The 19,036-nt window shown below is 36.7% G+C and overlaps 2 protein-coding genes across 2 annotated transcripts; both read right to left on the bottom strand.

The window, feature by feature from the left end:
- Positions 1-4,187: 4,187 nt before the first annotated feature.
- On the bottom strand, positions 4,188-13,561 carry LOC121324910 (homeobox protein Hox-B5a-like). The gene is made up of 3 exons (XM_041267111.1): positions 12,590-13,561; positions 11,553-11,807; positions 4,188-4,321 (listed from the first exon to the last, which is right to left on the bottom strand). The coding sequence occupies exons 1-3, from the start codon at positions 13,203-13,205 to the stop codon at positions 4,188-4,190; spliced, it is 1,005 nt and encodes a 334-aa protein (XP_041123045.1). The 5' UTR covers positions 13,206-13,561.
- A 2,205-nt stretch (positions 13,562-15,766) lies between these two features.
- Positions 15,767-18,357, bottom strand: hoxb6a (homeobox B6a). Its single transcript, XM_041265191.1, has 2 exons — positions 17,609-18,357; positions 15,767-16,148 (listed from the first exon to the last, which is right to left on the bottom strand). Exons 1-2 carry the CDS (start codon positions 18,036-18,038, stop codon positions 15,886-15,888), a joined length of 693 nt encoding a protein of 230 aa, XP_041121125.1. The 5' UTR covers positions 18,039-18,357; the 3' UTR covers positions 15,767-15,885.
- Between the last annotated feature and the right edge of the window lie 679 nt (positions 18,358-19,036).

The following is a 19,036-nucleotide window of genomic DNA, read 5'->3' as shown; positions in this document are numbered from 1 at the left end:
TAAACTAACCCCCTTCCCGAGGTTCTAAGTCTCTAGTTCTTTCTTCTATCGACAGCCTTACCCTTGCTTTCCTCTCCTAGCCACAAGTTGAGTCCATGACCCCGCCGTGATACTGTGTATATTCGCTCCCCCCTTCCCGTGTGCAGCGCCGCAATACAAACCCCACTTAGACGATACAAGAAGTACCGCATATACCAGCAAAGCTGCACCAGAATCCGCGACCCAGAAAGAGAAAATGAGATGATCGGATAACTAGATCAACCTGAACTGACTACGCAGCACAAGCCCAAGCGCCTTTGTCGTTTTAACCTTGCTCTATAGGAAAGGAAGAAGGAAAGGCACTCTGCAACAAGCAATACGCTTCATTCAATACACCCTCCCTTAAAAAAGCACAATACCCACATCTAAATGTGACAAACCTCTGCAGCTCTCTCGCATTTTGTTATAAAGTCAAGTTTTTTTTTTTTTTTTTTTTTTTTTTCGTATTAATCTCTTTGTTAAACAGCTAGGCGTGGCATCCATTCGTCTCCCAGAAGATTTTAATATCTGTTAGACGCACTGACCTCCGTTTCAACCCTCTGCTGCAGAATTCACTACTTCAATAGCAGTGCATAGATCGCTCCAACATATTGTTCAGGTCATTACATTGGAGAAAAAAAAGCTAGTAAATATATTAATCAAACGCGTTTTTTAAACGATGCAAATCAGAGGGATATAGGATCCAGTGGTTCTGGTATTGCAATAGGTTTAAATACAAATATTAATATTGATATAGCCTATTGCAGCGTTACATACACATATACAATAATGCATCATACAGATCTATGCATCTGTGTACACATATGCATTGTACAGGGTATACATGTACATATATATATTATATATATATATAGATATATATATATATAATATATATATATTATATATATTATATATATAAAATAAAATTTTATATTTAATGAAGAATATTACTTCTCTTAATTTACTCGTTTTTTTTTTATTAATTTTACAAAGTTTTTATATATATATGCAGGAGATAGAAATCCTTTCATTATATTGATTTAATATATGCAAATATATAGAGCGCAAAAAAAAAAAAAAAAAAAAAAAAAAAAAACAGACAGATTAAATACTGGTAAAGATCTCTCCGAAAAAGAAAGGCGCTGAATTCTATACTGCAACAATGGACGGTCGTTTTTCATAAAGTTTTTGCTTGGGATGGAGAGCTGCTTTACAAAGAGAGAGCACAGTGTATTTATTTTGTATATAGTATATTGCGGGTTATTATACAGTTTATTCTCTTCTCATTATTTGTTCAATTCAATGTAAAATCTGCTTTGGTTCAGGGGTTGTTATCGGATTCTATTAATCTGCGCTCGATATTAAAATGCAGAGCAATTCTCTGCAAAGCACCAGACAGGTTCCAAAGGAATCGCAATGAATGTGGTGACCTGCGTTTGAACTCCGCTCGGCTGCTGGCAGAGAATACAATTATTTTCCAGTTATTGTAGCTTGTTCCAAAATAATGGCTCTCGAGTGCCCTATCACCCACTCACTACCGACTTTACACATACAACTGGTTATCACGAAATATTTATATTTTTAATTAATATAAATATATATTTGGTACCGTAAATCTATTATATAAAATAAATTAAAATACATATGAAAATATAGCTTTTTCTCATATGCTAGAAGAAAAAATCATTTTTTTTAGATGTGGCATTATGGGTCATCAATGATGTCATTAATTTAGAACTTTAAGTACAGACCATGAGCATATCCGAGTGCCTTATATTACTTCCGTGTGTTGCTTGGTATTCAAATAAACCGCATAGATGCGTACATTAAAAACGGTAAGAGACAGGGATAAAATGTTTTGATAGCACCCCTGAGCTCGTAAACACAAGAGCCCTGACAGATTGCGACGCAAATCTATTAAAAAATGACCAACACTTCAACATCTCATAGCTCCATTAAGAAGCATCAAAGAGCAATTGCGCTGTCATAATATAAATGAGGTTATATACATATACACACACACACACACACACACACACACACACACGCATTAAAATCTTTTAGAGTTGGTGGCTGTAATGAAGCAGACAGATAGAACGAACGAATGTATCCAATGTTAATTGGCGTTCTAATACGCCGAGTAAATAAACAAAACGACAGGGTTCACGAGAACGCTCACTTATTAATGGTGCTTATTGGTTAATTCATTAATTAGCTTTTTAACGTATCATATTTTTTTGTAGATATGACTCGGTCTGAATCTCTGTATAGGCGCAAACCAAGAGACCTTTTTTTTTTTTTTTTTTTTTTTTTTTTTTTAATATATAATTTTGTATTATTTAAAGTCTTACATAAATTCCCCGCGCTATAGAAAAAGAAAAAAAAAAACCCGCATTTTCAGTAACTTTTATGTTTATTATGACACTACATTATTTTATTTATTTTTTTAAGCAATATTATTTGTGGGAAACTTAAATCATGTTATATTTCTTTTTTTTTCAATGCAACAAATTAAACTTACGTCTCATAAGACATGCCTGCATATTAGTCGATCAAATAAATGGATCGTGGAATTAATAGAATTGGATATGAGATGGCTGAATAGAGGCATTGGAGAATATCATTGTACCTGTAACTCAGTAAAGCATCAGTTAAGAAACTATTCGGTTCTATTTATATTTATTAAGGTTATTATGAAAATGATATTGAGGTAATTTTGTAATGTCATTGTTTGATACATACATACATACATACATACATACATACATACATACATACATACTATGTACCTACAAAACAGTATACAAAACCATGGAACCGTATGTTTTAACTTTGAAACTGAAACTTATATTATATTAAATTATTATTATTATTATTATTATTTTATTATTATTATTAGTAGTAGTAGTAGTAGTAGTAGTAGTAGTTTGACACAAAATCAATAATATAAGTTGACATGCTCCTGTAAATTCACCTTCACGCACTCACATAAATCCCAAAAAACAGACTCTCAAAGGAATCGCCGTTCTGTACCCATCCCCTGTGTTATAGATAGGCACATCTCCAGTAACAGGGTTAATAAAAACGACCGACACCCCACACTACTCTGTTGCAAAGAAACGCAGTTTATTTGCGAGCTTGACAAAAAGTATACATTATGTTCCTTCAGTTAGAAATGATAGAAAAAAATTCCACCAGTTTTATAGTTTTCTATGCCAGTATGTGTTAGTTTTTAAAGCAGGATATTAATTGTTGGCGTTTGGCATCAGTATGGCTATTAATATATATAATATATATATATATATATATATATATATATATATATATATATATATATATATCTATATATATATATTATATATATCAATATAAGAACAATACGCGCTGCAAATACATTAGTCTGAACTTACTACCCATGCTCACTTGTAATCAGATAATTAGATATTTAATTAAAACCGTGCTATTTCTGCACAGACTTCAACTGACTGCAGCAAACACACACACACACACACGCGCACACACGCAAACGCACACACACACACACACACGCACACACATACGCACACACATCCCCTCTACCCCCCTCTCCTCTATCTTACTTCATCGATCCTTCTTATTTCTTCCCTGTTGCATCTTCAAGGCGTCTTTTCCCCCATATTTCTTTTTTCTCCCCGAGGGGACGCGTTTTTTTTACACGTTGAAGGTCGACTCTAGGATTCCACCCTTCCCTCGCTATCATTTTTCTCATCTCTGCGCACAAGTAAGCGATTTTTTTGTCTCTCCTTCCCAATGATACCCAGCAATAGCTTTGTATAGCTCGAGACAGTCAGCATCGAGTCACGCACGACGTAAACTTTTGACCCCCAACTTTTTGACCCCGCAGCTATAAGGTTCTACTGACAAGCCTCCGCTCTCCTGGCACACCTCTGTCGCAATCAGAAAGCCTAAAGCGTTATATTTGTCTATAAGGCCCAATGGGATTTTAATATTATTATTAATATTATTATTATTAATATTATTATTATTTTGTTGTTATTTTTTTATTTCATTTTTCTAACATTGCGTTACTTTTCAGCACGCGTGTCATGTTATATATTTGAGGTGAGGGGTCAGTTTCTGGCATGGTAACGGTAGGTGTTCTGAAGACGCCAAACACAGTTTTGTTCTCATCCGGTAAAGCCACACTCTAACCCAGCCGTTAAGGACGTGTCGCTGCGGCTGTATTGTGGCTCTCGGTAGATCCACTGGCTGTGAACTTGGTCTGAGGCGGGCTCTAGTGGCGGTTTGGATGTATTACATCCTGAACAAAATTTTAGAGGCTCAAAAATAAAATAAAATATATATTACAAAAAAAAACCCACCCTAACAGGTTTCTAAAGTACAACACCATGTTTTTTTGTTTTTTTATGGATAAGCGAATGTGTGTTTTGAATTTGTTTTCTGTTTCTATACAGGGAAGCCGACGTTGAACGGTTTGTGTTGCAATACATATACATGTGTTGAAAAAAAAAATGCATCTATGCAATAGATGCGTAATTATAAGAGTTATCAATAAAGCGTTTATATAGTCTGCAAGTAAAGCAATAACATTATTAAGGCAAAATAGAGAGAGAGAGAGAGAGAGAGAGGAGTGAGAGAAAGAGAAAGAGAGAGATAGATTTGCTGAAGAGAATCGTTGAAAGCAAATATTAACCAATTTAGTTAAGTCAATAACGAAGGATAAGTGGTAAATACATAAATTGATAGGTGAATAAACAAGATGAGAAGTGGCACCGCTTTTATTGTCATTTACTGGTTGTCTGATGAATACATATTTAGCAGGGGAGGCTGAAGGAACGCATTTTAAAGTTGAAGAACGAAAATAAATTATAGAAACGAAAAACGACGTTGTGAATTTCAGCGCAAAGCGAAAAAGTAAGATCGTCTCATTCCCATAATTACTTGACAGCGTGTGTGCGATGCAGAGCCCGGATTTTTAAATGATTATCTTACCCGACAGCTCACTGGCGTTCAAGGCATTGACTAAACCATAATATATATAGTGTATGTGTGTGTGTGTGTGTGTGTGTGTGTGTGTTGTGTGTGTGTGTGTGTGTGTGTGTGTGTGTGTTGTGTGTGTGTGTGTGTGTGTGTGTGTGTGTGTGTGTGTGTGTGTGTGTGTGTGTGTGTTTGTGTCTGTGTGTGTGTTTGTGTGTATCCGGCGTTAGGGTAGTTTTAAGTAACCGCGTGTCTCAAATAAAAGAGTGTGCATATTTAAAAAAAAAACTGTGAGATCTGTATTTTCTGGAGGAACCGAAGGTGTACAGCACATATTTATCTCTGTCGATAGATCTAGACATAAAAGGACCTCTATTTATCTTCCACAGTCGTGTAGAAGATAATTCTATATATTAGACAGATATATATATTATATTATATATATATGTCTACTATACATATATATATATATATATATATATATATATATATATATATATATATATATATATATATATATATATATATATATATATATATATATATATAGATATAATTCTTTCGGTTCGGTATTGGGAGCGGTTTAGGAACCGAGCGCTGCTTGTCTGGTGACCTCTGGATGACCCCAGCTCCCTATGAATTATTGATGAGTACAGATCGCTCCTATCAATATGCACACCGCATTATACATTGAAAATGGCAATTTAATCGTTCCGAATCGTTTCATTGCGATATTTTTTTAAATCCGTATGTCTCTTCCCTAAAACCCGCACCTATATTTTGTACAAATACTTGCATGCTAACGTGCATATAAATTGGTCAATACAATACCGTACTAAGCGTTTGTGCATTTTAAACAAGATTGTACGAACAGTTTTGTGGTTTTTTTTTTTTTTTTTTCATTTAAATCCCATTATATTTGTGAAACTAAAAATTAGATGGTCTATATTTCAAGGCAGTCCTAAGTATCGGTACAAACACACACACACACACACACACACACACACACACACACTCAAACATATTTTCCGGTTTGATTGACTATTGCTATAAACATGTTCAGTTTCTTTACAAGATTAGCTTGTATCCCAAGCGACTTTTTTTACGTTTATTTTAACATTTTCATGTTATTCTGGAAATGACACCTGTAACAATTCTTGCATTTAAACATATTTAAACACACACACACACACACACACACACACACACACACACACACACACACACACACACCGCATACAGTTAAAAGGCAGTCTGCGAAACTTTTGCCCAAACAAGTACTGTATAGATTACAGCAGTCTATATATACATATATACTGTCTGTCTGTCTGTCTGTCTGACTGTCTGTCTTTGTAGCTCCATGTCAGTGCTAATAATCTACGTCCTTGCACTTGAAATGGTAACATTGCCTCACTGTTCATTATTGATATTGTGGTTTATTTAGCAGGCCACAGCGACTATAGCTCTACCCTTCACTGTATATTTGAAACAGAGGAAACCGATGAAAAATGTTAAAGCAGCCCTCGCCTTTCTTCGCGGTCAGGACCTGCTTTCCTGTTTACTCTCTCAAACTTCCTTACTCTATCAGCAAGAAGTCAAGGAGAAAAAAAAGATGACAGAAGAATTAAAACGATTGTGAACTCCAGGAGTATTAACCCGCCCTGTAACTACTGAGAATAAAACACTATAAAGCACGGCGGACATGGGCGGACAGTCGCTCTGTTTAAAATGATATCGCTTCTAAATGACATAACACAGTGAAGGCTGAGAACAGGATATAAACGTGACAAAGATGGCAGTGTAATAACAGTTTAAATCTTATTTAATTTACAAATTCTTTTTACACATTGGTTTTTAGAAATATATTGCTTCTGGGTAATGCTAGATTGCTAGCCTGTGGTATACTACATGTTAAGGCAATAGACAGATTGAGACACATATTTACACATGCTGCAGTTAGTCAATACACCACTCCCTCCACCTTCACCTTCATACTATCAACATAGTAACACCGTCTAAACATTTCCCAAAACTGAAAACGGGTTGTTGTGAAATGTACTTCAATAACGTGTTGCAGAGAGTATATTAAGCGACAGTTACTTTACAGTTAGGATGAATAATTAAATAAATAAATAAATAAATAAATAATATATAATAATAATAATAATAATAATGTGCCACACCCAGTCGCGCAGACAAAGTGCCGTTGACAGGGTCCGAGAGTCTATCCAAAAAACTAAAACTGAAAACACAAGCAGCTGACTTCTTGCAGTACAGAAAGATTGTGGTTTTACTGAGTTTGGGGTTATGAGATACATGGCGATGGTTCAGATAAGCGCATGTGTGCGTTTGAAATCACGGTGGTATGATTACAGCGAGGCGTGTTGATTGGCGAGCACCCTAGTTGTTATGTTACAGTGTTTTGCTTTGCTTCCAATACCTGTATAAAGTTCTACCGTCTATGGTTAATTATTTATGAACGCATGGAAATACGCATAGTGTTTTTTTTTTTTTTTTTTTTTAATTAAAACTGGATATGTTTGGCTAGTATGTGCATCCTGAAAGACACGTGTACTGATAATGCAAAAAAAAAAAAAAAGATGAATTGCAGTGGGGTTTTTTTTAGAAAGTTAGCCTAACTAGGAAATTGACTATTTGGTAATTTGCTGAGATAAGTAAAAGGACCATTATTTAAGATTTGGAATTCAGAGGGCATATTATTATTATTATTATTATTATTATTATTATTATTATTATTATTATTAATAATTATTATAATAATAATAATAATAATAATCATAATAATAATCATAATAATAATTCCTGAATAAATTACTTATTTTTTAAACTGTAGTACAGTAAACTCTTTGTTTAGATTGAGATCAATGTAACACTAACTTTATATAAGTTTATCGGGTAGTGTGTTGTTTTGCTGGACTGTTTGCGTATCACTTTCTTTAAATTCATAATTTCCAAATAAGAATTAAGAATAAGAATTTCTGAATACTCCAAGTCGCACAATGAGGTGTCATTTTGATAAATCACACTCGATAAGTTCAAGGTTTCTGCAAGTAAACAGCTTCGGAATACATCTGTAACCCTACCCAATATAATGGCGTTAATGTAAGGCAAGGGACAAGCCAGAATCATGGCTCAAATGCATTTTGAACCGCTGGTCAAGATAAAATATCAGGTGTTGCTTTCTTTTTCTTTTCATGTGATATATTCTAAAGGCAGCTTTCTGCTGTTTTTGTTATTAAAAATAAGGAATCAGACCTAAGAAATAAACACCAATTTGCCGTCAGTACACGGGTTTCTTCCTCAAGGTCAAACTCATGTCCGTCTCCGTGTGCTTCTCATAGAGTCGCAATTTCAGTTTGTGTCATAAGTTGTTAATATAGTATTTAATACTTAAGAATAATGCTTTAAAACAGAAAAAAAGATCCATGTCCTTATCACTCTCTGTGTTATTTTGATGGGTGGTTCTTAATCTGTTTGTCGGCATCGATATTGCTGAGAAATATCAATGATTTTTCAAAACGAATCGTTCTTCGCATTTTTTTTTTGTATCTGATTACAGTGCTAATTGTATTACAAACGGTGTGTTCCGGCACGATCAGGGACCCCCTTATATAAGTGACTAGCAATTTTTGTACGTTGTTACTGCATATTTTTATATCATTATAGAACCATCTCTTGGTGGAAATGTACCGTTTTAATTGCAACCCACAACACAAGAAACGAAAGGCTTAAACAGCCTGCCAAGGAGAGTGGACTTTCAAATGGCATTCATGCGGAGCCAACCTATTAGAATTAATATTGAGACACAACCATACAAACGTGGATAAACACATATAAAAGCATTTCGCACTGTTGTCATGCAGTAGATTATTTTGCAAATTATGTAAAAGCTATTTTTACATGATAAATACACTCAAAGTATAGCTTATGCATAACGTTCAGTAGAATATGCATTTTATAACAACAGAAAAAAGGTGGAAAAGTTTATTAAAATACTGAACCATTACACACAGATTCCTTTTCATTCAGCTACAGCTATTAGGACTAATTCCAAAGTTTCACTAACCCTTTAACCTGAACACACACACACACACAATTTCAGGGCCTTATCAAATTCACTGAGAATGAGTCACAGGCTTTTTAAAATGACAACACAATTTTAAAAAGTGTTCCATCCTGCCCATTCTCCAAGTACCTCTATAACCAGCTAACTGTAGCCACCACACTGACAATGTTTAATAGGACTTACTTTGAGCTGGAACCCTCTTCGGTTGGCACACAGCGGCCTAAGCATAGCGTCCAGAGCAAGGCGTGGGCACGACCTGTCTAACTTACACCTCACGCGTTTCTGATCCTTTATGATCCTGCTGAAGCAGTTAAACCGTCACTTGCATTCTAGAATGTGAAATATATTGCAGATTGTCAACTCCCCAAAACCATAAAACTAACTTTATGAACCCCACGTGACTTTTGTGAGCCAGTGAGGGTTATCTCTCTGGTTCGTGTGATTTTTACGATCTAACTTCTAGATAAAAAAAAAAAAAACCTTTCTCCATTTCATCTAAATGCCATAACTGCTTTTGGTTTAGTTTGGGATACCATTTCTTTTTGGGGATGGGGGGACACCGCCCCCCGGCGGGGGGGGGGGCCACACACACACACACACACACACACACACACACACACACACACACACACACACACACCCCTGCCACCATAAAAAATAATAATCAAAAGGGGCAAGGTAGCTAGCAGGCAGGCAGGCGGGCAGGCAAGACAGGCGGGCAGGGAAGCAGGCGGGCAGGCAGCGCAAGGCGGATGGCAATTAGTTTGTTGACTGCACACCTCACCCTCAGCTGCTCCCCCAAAGTAACTTAGGAAGTATCGTAACAGCGGGGGAATTAATTGGTAAGTGTACAAGTTCAAAGTTCACGTTGTTGTAAAAAGGATAAAGTGGATTGTATGGGACTGGCAGTCGTTTGGCAAAAGGAAGGATGCATTTAGAGGAACCGGAGCCTTTATAATCCCCCGAGGCTGGTCAGGGCTGATGACTTGTACAGGTTTTTAAATTCTATATATTTTATAATCAGAGCAGGTAAAGGAATCGCTTTCGGCAGCCGTGGGACTGCGTCAATAAGAAAAAAGTGGTTGATTGAAGGAAACAGGGCGGTCGTTTTGATATAAGGACTTTATAAACACTGCCATCAAAACGCGTTAACTTTTCGACACTTCTCGACAGGTACAAGCTGTATAGAGCACGCGTAGCAGCAGGTTTGTGTGTGGGCTGTGTTGCACTTACACGTTCCTAGGGAACTTACCGAGATGTGTTTCAGTAAAATACTTACTTCTAAAGGTTTTTTTTTTTGTTTTTTTTTGGTTGATGTTTCTCTTTCTTTTGAACAGGGAGTTTATTTTGCGTGTAATGTGCATTTAGTTGCTCGCTCTTAGAGCACTGTACCACGTGAGAGTATGGTGCAAAACACTTATTATTATTATTATTATTATTATTATTATTATTATTATTATTATTATTATTATTATTATTATTATTATTATTATTATTATTATTTTGCTTTGTATTGTTTGTTGGTGTATTTGATATATTATTCCCACAGCAGCAGATTTTAGGAACTCAGAATATAGAAATGAAAGAACTGCAAGCAAGTGGTTTGAATAGGAGAAACTTTATTGTTTTTTTAAAACTTCAAGTTAAGCTACAAACAGTTACAAAAAGCGTTTTGGCAAAATACTATCAGGCATTACTATTTTGTTTCCACAGTCATTCGCTCTGCCCACTACATATCACGTATTGGTCACGTTAAAAATGTCGAATATTTACATCCAATTTGGAGCACACGAATGATTAATTATTATACAATTATCTATTTTTTTATTTTTTATTCCGAGATCGGAATTATACACACGTATGAACAAAGACAATAATGTAGACTGGATTTTCCAGTTTACATGAACAAAGAAAAGATCATTTAAATCATTATAACGACATAAAGGCATGAACACAAAAAGGAGGAGAAGAAGAAGAAGGAGGAGAAGAAGAAGAAGAAGAAGAAGAAGAAGAAGAAGAAGAAGAAGAAGAAGAAGAAGAAGAAGAAGAAAAGGAAAACACACATACGAGAACTTTTGCAAATGTAAGAGCAACACGGTTTAGTCTACAGCATTTTGTGGGCAGAGTATAGGCTGCAAACGCAAAACTATACAGTTGTTATCGATTGTAAATAAGTTATAACACTTAAGAGCTCACAGAAACATGCCTATCACCACAATTGACACATAAACGATACTTCAAACAATACCAACAGGCATAGTATTATGTCCTTCCAAATAATAACAACAGAAACACACAACACAAAAAAAACACATTTTTTTGTGTTACCAGTACCACAGTAGAACTTTTTTTTTTTTAGTTGTCTAAAAAAATAAAAATTAAAAAATTAAAAAATCAACAACATGCTAAAAGGTGCCTCTATTTAGAATAGTGTACATTTTTTGTACCCCCCCCCCCACCCACCCACCCACCCTCCCGATATGGTTGCGCGCTCCCCCGGTCGCCAGGCTCATGCTTTTGAGTTTATTGTCCTTCTTCCATTTCATTCTTCTGTTTTGGAACCAGATCTTGATTTGCCTTTCCGAGAGGCACAGGGAGTGTGCGATCTCGATTCTCCTCCTGCGGGTTAGGTACCTATTGAAATGGAATTCCTTCTCCAGCTCTAATGTCTGGTAGCGGGTGTATGCGGTACGGGCCCGTTTCCCATCTGGTCCAGTCATATCTAAATATTATGGATACAATGTTTCAATAGCCATTCGCTCGCTGTGGACCATACAATAGTGCAGAATATTGCAAACGTGAGCACATGCATTGGTCAAATTAATGATAATAATACTAAGAATAATGAATTCACGCCAGGAGAATATACACGCACATCTGAGCTCCCATTTTATGGTTTTAATCTCTCTCTCTCTCTCTCTCTCTCTCTCTCTCTCTCTCTCTCTCTCTCTCTCTCTCTCTCTATACACAACGTGAATGTTGTTTTTTTTTTTTTTTTTTAGTTGCGTTATTTATTTCCCGTTTTCGATTTTAGATTCACAAAGCTGAATCGTTGAGATTTGGTAAATCTTCTTCTACTGTGTCCACGTCCTAGTTATGTTGTTTCCAGTCTCTCTATCTCGTTCTCTCTATCTTCCTCTCTGTCTCTGTCTCGCTCTGACTAACTTCCCCGTTTATAATTCTCTTACACTTTATTTTTTGTTTTTACACTGCACATAAACACGCTCCCACATGTAATAAAACTTTAAAGCAAATTAAAAAGAAAACCTCCAACACAGCATGCTTTACGTCTTTCTTTCTTTCTTTCTCTCTTTCTGTCTGACTCTCTCTCTTATTTTATTTTTCACTACACGAAGATTTATGGCGTGCTTCTAGAGGGCAGTCAGAGGTCTTAAACGCCTGGATAATGTACAGGTTATATACAAGAAAAAGCTTAACAGACAAAACACAGAATCTAATAACACGACATAGAACATCGAAAAAAATATATAGAGAGATATATACCATGGCTAATATGTAGCTTCCTCATCCAAGGGAATATTTGTGGCGGCTGCCCTTCTGATGTGGGAGTAGTAGAGCTAGCTGCTCCTTCTTGTGGTTGCTGCTGTTGCTGAACCCTGGGGATGTTGTTACCGGGTATAAGAGAGCCTTCCTCGGTCTCGGAAGAAGCGCTCGTCTCGTCCAGTTCTGTAAAATGTGCGCCGGTACTGTTTTTGCTGGTGCTGCTGCTGCTGCTGCTGTTGCTGATGATGCCCGGGTTGGTGGCCTGATCAGACGGTGGCGAGGAGCTTTTGGGTCCGAGGGTCTCGCTGTTGGAGCAGGGGAGGGATTCTGGGGACGAGAGCGAGCAGCTGGAGGGCTGTCTGAAGCGGCTCTCTTGTGCCGGCGACTGGAAAGGATCGGAGCGTTCCCCAACAGCCCCAAAGTGGCTGGGAGTGTTGGATCGGTTCACGCTGAGGTCCATTCCATTGTAGTTGTAGCCGTACGAGCCCGAATGCATGGTGCCAGTGTCCCTGTAAGTGCCGTTCATAGCGCTGCTACTAGTTCCATAATTTAGCAACTGATAGTCGGGGCCATTTGGATAGCGCCCTGAGAACGAGTTTACAAAGTAGGAACTCATTTGGTTTATTTTAGAGGGCTTGATTTGTAGATCTGGGTCGTTATAACGCTGTGCTTCACGATTTATGATGTATTAATGAATTATAGCTATGCACTGTACTTGGTTTTTGCTATGTATGCGGCCAAATATGGGGGTGGGGGAGCGTGTTGGGAATCACGTGCTTTTGTTGACCAGTCGTAAATTCTCACTGATGACTTCAAGAGGTAATTCATGCTCCGTCGTTACAAATGATGACGAGACGAGAATCGTTAGGCTCGAAGCAATGCAAGACACCCAGAGCCGGATTGAGCTGCGTGCTGGCAGAGAGCGCCACCTACTGGGTATAAAATGTATTACATACATGGAGGATTGTCACCTTTTCTTTTTTCTTTCTTTGTTAAAAGAAATCATATTATATATATAATATATATATATATATATATATATATATTATATATATATATATATATATATATATATATATATATATATATATATATATATATATAGATAACGTTTCTGGTGAACTTTAAATACATATCCAAACCTTATTTCTTCAGACTCTGTCTTTGTTATTATATTCTCAATCTATTGCGTAAAGAACATTATATAGATATATAAATGTAATAACATCGTGTTTTTATTATTTGAATGACGTGTTTGGTTATGGGGTTTGCTTTTACCATTAATGGATGTATTACAGAACTATTGAGAAAACAATATGAATAATAATTTAGCTAATTCATTCATTTCTGTGAAATACCCATTCCTTTATTTAGAATGCAATGTATCTGGCCCTCTTATATTTCTGCTTAAAAGCCGGGTTGTTCGGGTGAGATTGAAACATGCAACCTTAAACTCACCGAGATGTGTGTCAGTCAAAGACTTTAAAAAGGGTGATGTTTCTAACGTCGTAAACATGTGCAAACATGTGAACATTCATACAAATCTACAGGCGTCATTTTTACTTCATTTCCAGATTACTCCCTCGCGTGTTTAAACGGTGCCAAAGTCATTTAGTTTTATTATTAATAATAATAATACAGTTCTGCTGTAGAAAACTACAGCTCGGGTAGGTAATTTGATGGAAAGATGCGTCATAGTGAAATGACCTAGCATTCAAATGCTTGGAAACCACGGCAGCGCTTCAACAAGGACGTGTGCATACAGACTAATTTACAATATAAATATGTAGATAGATATGCATTGGAATAAGGAAATTCGTGACCATAGTGAACGCTTTTTTTTAAGTAAAAGCATACAATTCTGTTATTATAACCGAGTTCTCTAACATAAAGGGAATAATACCAGTTATATACCTTGAAGTACAATAGACATGAATCCCCTTTCATTGAGCATAGCCTCTGTTGTCAAGAGTGTACAAGTGAGGAAACTATGTAGACTATCGTCAATGCCATTGGAAATATTCTGTGTATACTGAGGAATGTCTATTAGGGCATCTTGACTTTATCCGCCTCGTCGAGGCAAGCAACTTCTCTGCAATGTCGTTTTTTCTGTTTGTTTGGTTTTGTCAAATGTAATCTGTCCTGCATTGTAATTATAATTCTATCATTATTATTGTAGGCTGCCTTAACCTGTGCACACGTTACAGCTAAAATGACATTTTACATAGTGGTCTGCGTCAGTCTTGAGTTATATTGTCTATCTTTCTATACGTGTGTATGTGTGTGTGTGTGTGTGTGTGTGTGTAGATAGATAGATAGATAGATAGATAGATAGATAGATAGATAGATAGATAGATAGATAGATAGATAGTATTTTAAATAATGTAAGTATTATATCAATGTTCGAATCAGATAATTTAATACAAGTAGCCTACCTCGGGGTACGTTTTAAAAGTGCGTTCTAAATGAATGCCCTGCTAAGTGATGTTGCAAAGACTCGGAGCATACTTTGTAACACGGCTGCAGAGAAACGCTCCACTTTGACCTCGTTCCGACACGGACGGCTCACTCCCCTTTTCACCCATTAAACCCGGGCCACTTCCTGGCTCTGTCCGGCTCACGCCTGTTTTTAATTGCACTTATCTGAACAACTAGGGCGGAGTTCCTTAAGACAGTAGAAAACGACAGTACAGGTTTAATCCGATTTTTTGTTTTTTATTATTATTTATTATTATTATTATATTATTATTATTATTATTATTATTATTATTATTATTATTATTTATTATTTGCTGACGATATCTCCATGAACATACTTGTCTTGATGAACTTGTTGGTGCATGTACAAATTATTTTATATACACTTTAAATCTAAGATTTTCAAAAAGTCAGTCTAAGTTTTTTTTCTAAAAAAAATATAATATATTACTACGAAAACTATGAAAATATGAAAATATGAAAACTATGAAACTATGAAATAACTCATATTTACACACACACACACACACACACACACGCACACACACACACACACACAAATACACGCACACACACACACACACACACACACGCACGCACGCACACACGCACACACACACAGTTAAGAAACACTACGTATAGCCTGTTTGCACGCAGAAGAAAATAATAACACAAGTTACTGGTGTATGACACCTGGAATGCTACAACCAATTTACTAAAATGGAAAAATTATAGAAAAAAATAAAAATAATAATAATACAAGTCTTTAGGGTTGACAACAGCGTGGGAATTTTTCTATTTCTTCACTCCTTTATTTTTTATGATTCTGTCCTCTTTTCTTCTTCATCTTCGCCGCTCGTTTGAGAGGAATTGATCAGTCTGTTTTCCTTTTTCCATTTCATTCGCCGGTTTTGAAACCAGATCTTAATCTGTCGTTCTGTGAGGCAGAGAGCGTGGGCTATCTCGATCCGGCGTCGCCTGGTCAGGTATCGATTGAAATGGAACTCCTTCTCCAGCTCTAGAGTCTGGTACCGGGTGTAGGTTTGGCGTCCTCTCCGGCCACTTGTCCCAAAGCCAGGCCCTGTAACAAGAGGTAGAGAAGAAAAAGAAAAAAAATAAGGAAACAACGTTTATTTAGAAGTTGCGACATGCATGACAATAAAAGAGGAACCGACCACTTAAATCTGTTCATTCGAGGAAGTGTACTACTTTTGTTTTGTTAATACGGGGTAGGTCTGCCGGCCGCTAGTTTGTATGTCAATGCTCATAGTGTCACCATAAGGTGAGGGTTGTGATAACCATAATAAACAATAGAGAAAATCGCATTCTGTGTTCATATACAACAAGAACAACAAACAACAACAATAATAATAATAATAATAATAATAATAATAATAATAATAATAATAATAATAATACATTATACATTCAATCAATACATTTCTTTAAAATGTGTTCTGATTGTTGTTTTATTGTTACGTGGGTTTGATTCATGTGGTTTATAAATCTCTTGTCTATTTTCTATGCCTCTCCCAAGTCATTGACTGGTTTCAGAATATTATCAGCTATATGATGCTTTGAGCTAGCCAGCTATATTGCCAGCCACAGTAACAAGATGAATGAGGTCTATTGATCACTATAACTGTGCATTAAGTGATCTACCTATACTCTGTACTGTACTAGTGCACATCAATTCTACTCCTTTGAGCCAACAAACGATAAATCTGAACGGAGACTGTTACCTTAAGAAGGCGCACTTAAGAAAACTCCATATCTCACACGAGAAAAGCTTGCTAGTAAGATGACAGAGTTCTTACTGTGTTTAAGTTCACGGTCCAACACGGTATGTGTGCGCTGCTTTTCTATAGGACTATTCTTCAGGCTGCAGTTTTTCAATCATTTATCGCGATAATTTCTTATGGGACATATACGAAATTATCAGGCAGTGTTACTGTACCGAGTGGTTTTCATGGTTGTTAAAATTTAAAACAGTGTTGTGTCGTTCCCCAGCGTTTAATATCGTCCGTCCGTTGTATAGTATATGCATTTTACATGCATGCATTTCTGAACTTTAAAATTGTACCAACGACAGCTGTACGCATTAAACATGCATTATAAAAATATATATATATATATATATATATATATATATATATATATATATATATATATATATATATATATATATATATATGTATAATCAATGCTATAGCTAAGCGACGTCGGAGTGCTGGAATTGGAACCCTTATGTACAGTTGTTGCCGAATCGTTCTACTAAGTTTTTGGTGGAAATTTTCTACTAAGAATAGCAAGTAGGAGAAAAAGAAGTAGTGTCGACACAAACTTTAGAAAGGGTTGCTTGCCGTTAGTTTGAGCCCTCAGCTTTAGCAGAGGTTGAACAGCACAGTCTAACTATTGTGTGACCGTGCACCCAACCCCGCTGCGGTATCCAGTATCCAGCGTCAGTGTATATCAATCACAATACTACAACAAGAACAAATGATAATAATACTAATTGGAACCATAAAAAAGTTCACTTACCATTGCAAGAATTCATTCTTTGCATCCAAGGGTAGACCGGAGTGGCTGCTTTTTGGTCTTCACTCTCCCCAAATATGTTTTTATTCTGCGCCGCGCCATCCGGCTTCCTCTGGTCTGGATTCAGAATCAAAGAATGTTCTTCCAAACCGGAGATCACGCAAGACGGGTCCTTTTCTCTGTAAAAACCAGCTGCACCGTAGTCGCAAGCGGCGGAGGGGGCTGTTCGGCTGTAGGCACCGCTAGCCTGCTGATAGTGCGAGGAAGGGTACGCCTTGTCTTGGACGCTGCTGGCAGCTCCATAAGCAGCGCCGGGGTAGTGTCTTAAAGGATCAGTGTATCCAGATGAATATAACGGTATCTGGCCCAGAAACGAATCCTGTGCTCCGGGAAGAGTCACCGGAAAAGTAGAGTTTACGAAATAGGAATTCATCTGGAGCCTATCCGACCGGTTTCTTTTGGCCGCTTTATGATTTGTTGTGTTTTATAGTCCAAGTGGTTTAGCTATTAGTACTTTATCGGAGATTGAGTTTTTAGCTGAAGGGGGGGTGGCGAGGTGCCAGCACGGGACAGAAGAAAACTCGACCATCTGATCAGGAGCTGACCAATAGAGAGAGCGATTTAGAGCAAAATAGCACCCACGAGGGGCTTCTTTACTGCATGCATCAGGGAGCTCTGTTCGTGTAACCAGCCACCTTGTTTCTTCCCCTCTATACCTACGCGCAACACTAATCAAAGAAGGATTATTTTTCAGTGATGAATTAAACATGTTGTTAATTTAATGTGTGTGTGTGTGTGTGTGTGTATATATATATATATATATATATATATATATATATATATATATATATATATATATATATATATACTACATAATCATTTTCCCTTTCTTAAATAAAACGCCTATATTGTATTTAAAACAATATAAATGAACGATAAGAACTTTCCGACGTGTGCTGACATTGATGCGGTTTCTTTCATTTCATTTTCTCCAGTTTTGTATTCCACCTATTGAGCTTGGTGGTGTTGTTTTATTTAAAGTACAGCAACGAAGTACATTTTATTACGTCGCGAACTAAATAGCCCCTGGCTCTCCTTAAGTTCAGAATTGTTGTTTTTTTTTTTTTTTATCTCAATCAAGCCACCAAATATTGTTTTACTGTAGAGCGGTCGGCAAATCCTAGATGCCACGAGTCCTTGTACCGCTCACACTTTACTTAAGCATACGGTTCGTGCCACCTGCCTTCGTTTTTTACCCTTCAAAGACCCGAAACCCTACTCCCTTATTAGTACAATATAACATTTCGCTGCGTTTTATCACAGCCGTACACCTGTGTACTTTAAACCATGCTTATGAGATACGCATATCCTGCGCTGGATTCGGTTTCACAGTTACAGCCTGCAACCGACACAGATCATACTGTATTTTAA

This window comes from Polyodon spathula, chromosome 12 (assembly GCF_017654505.1).
Source record: "Polyodon spathula isolate WHYD16114869_AA chromosome 12, ASM1765450v1, whole genome shotgun sequence".
NCBI classification, from domain to species: domain Eukaryota; kingdom Metazoa; phylum Chordata; class Actinopteri; order Acipenseriformes; family Polyodontidae; genus Polyodon; species Polyodon spathula.
The sequence above is the reverse complement of the archived record's forward strand: the minus strand, read 5'-3'. Positions and strand labels throughout refer to the sequence as shown.

What these genes read in the sequence shown, in the direction of transcription:
- LOC121324910 (XM_041267111.1), bottom strand. Translation starts at nt 13,205, where the DNA reads ATGAGTTCCTACTTTGTAAACTCGTTCTCAGGGCGCTATCCAAATGGC. An exon ending in GAAGCTACATATTAGCCATG is followed by an intron (nt 11,808 to 12,589) that starts GTATATATCTCT and finishes CATAATATTTAG; the next exon opens with ATATGACTGGACCAGATGGG. An exon ending in CAACCATATCGGGAGGGTGG is followed by an intron (nt 4,322 to 11,552) that starts GTGGGTGGGTGG and finishes AATTTTGTTCAG; the next exon opens with GATGTAATACATCCAAACCG.
- hoxb6a (XM_041265191.1), bottom strand. Translation starts at nt 18,038, where the DNA reads ATGAATTCCTATTTCGTAAACTCTACTTTTCCGGTGACTCTTCCCGGA. An exon ending in AAGAATGAATTCTTGCAATG is followed by an intron (nt 16,149 to 17,608) that starts GTAAGTGAACTT and finishes CTCTTGTTACAG; the next exon opens with GGCCTGGCTTTGGGACAAGT.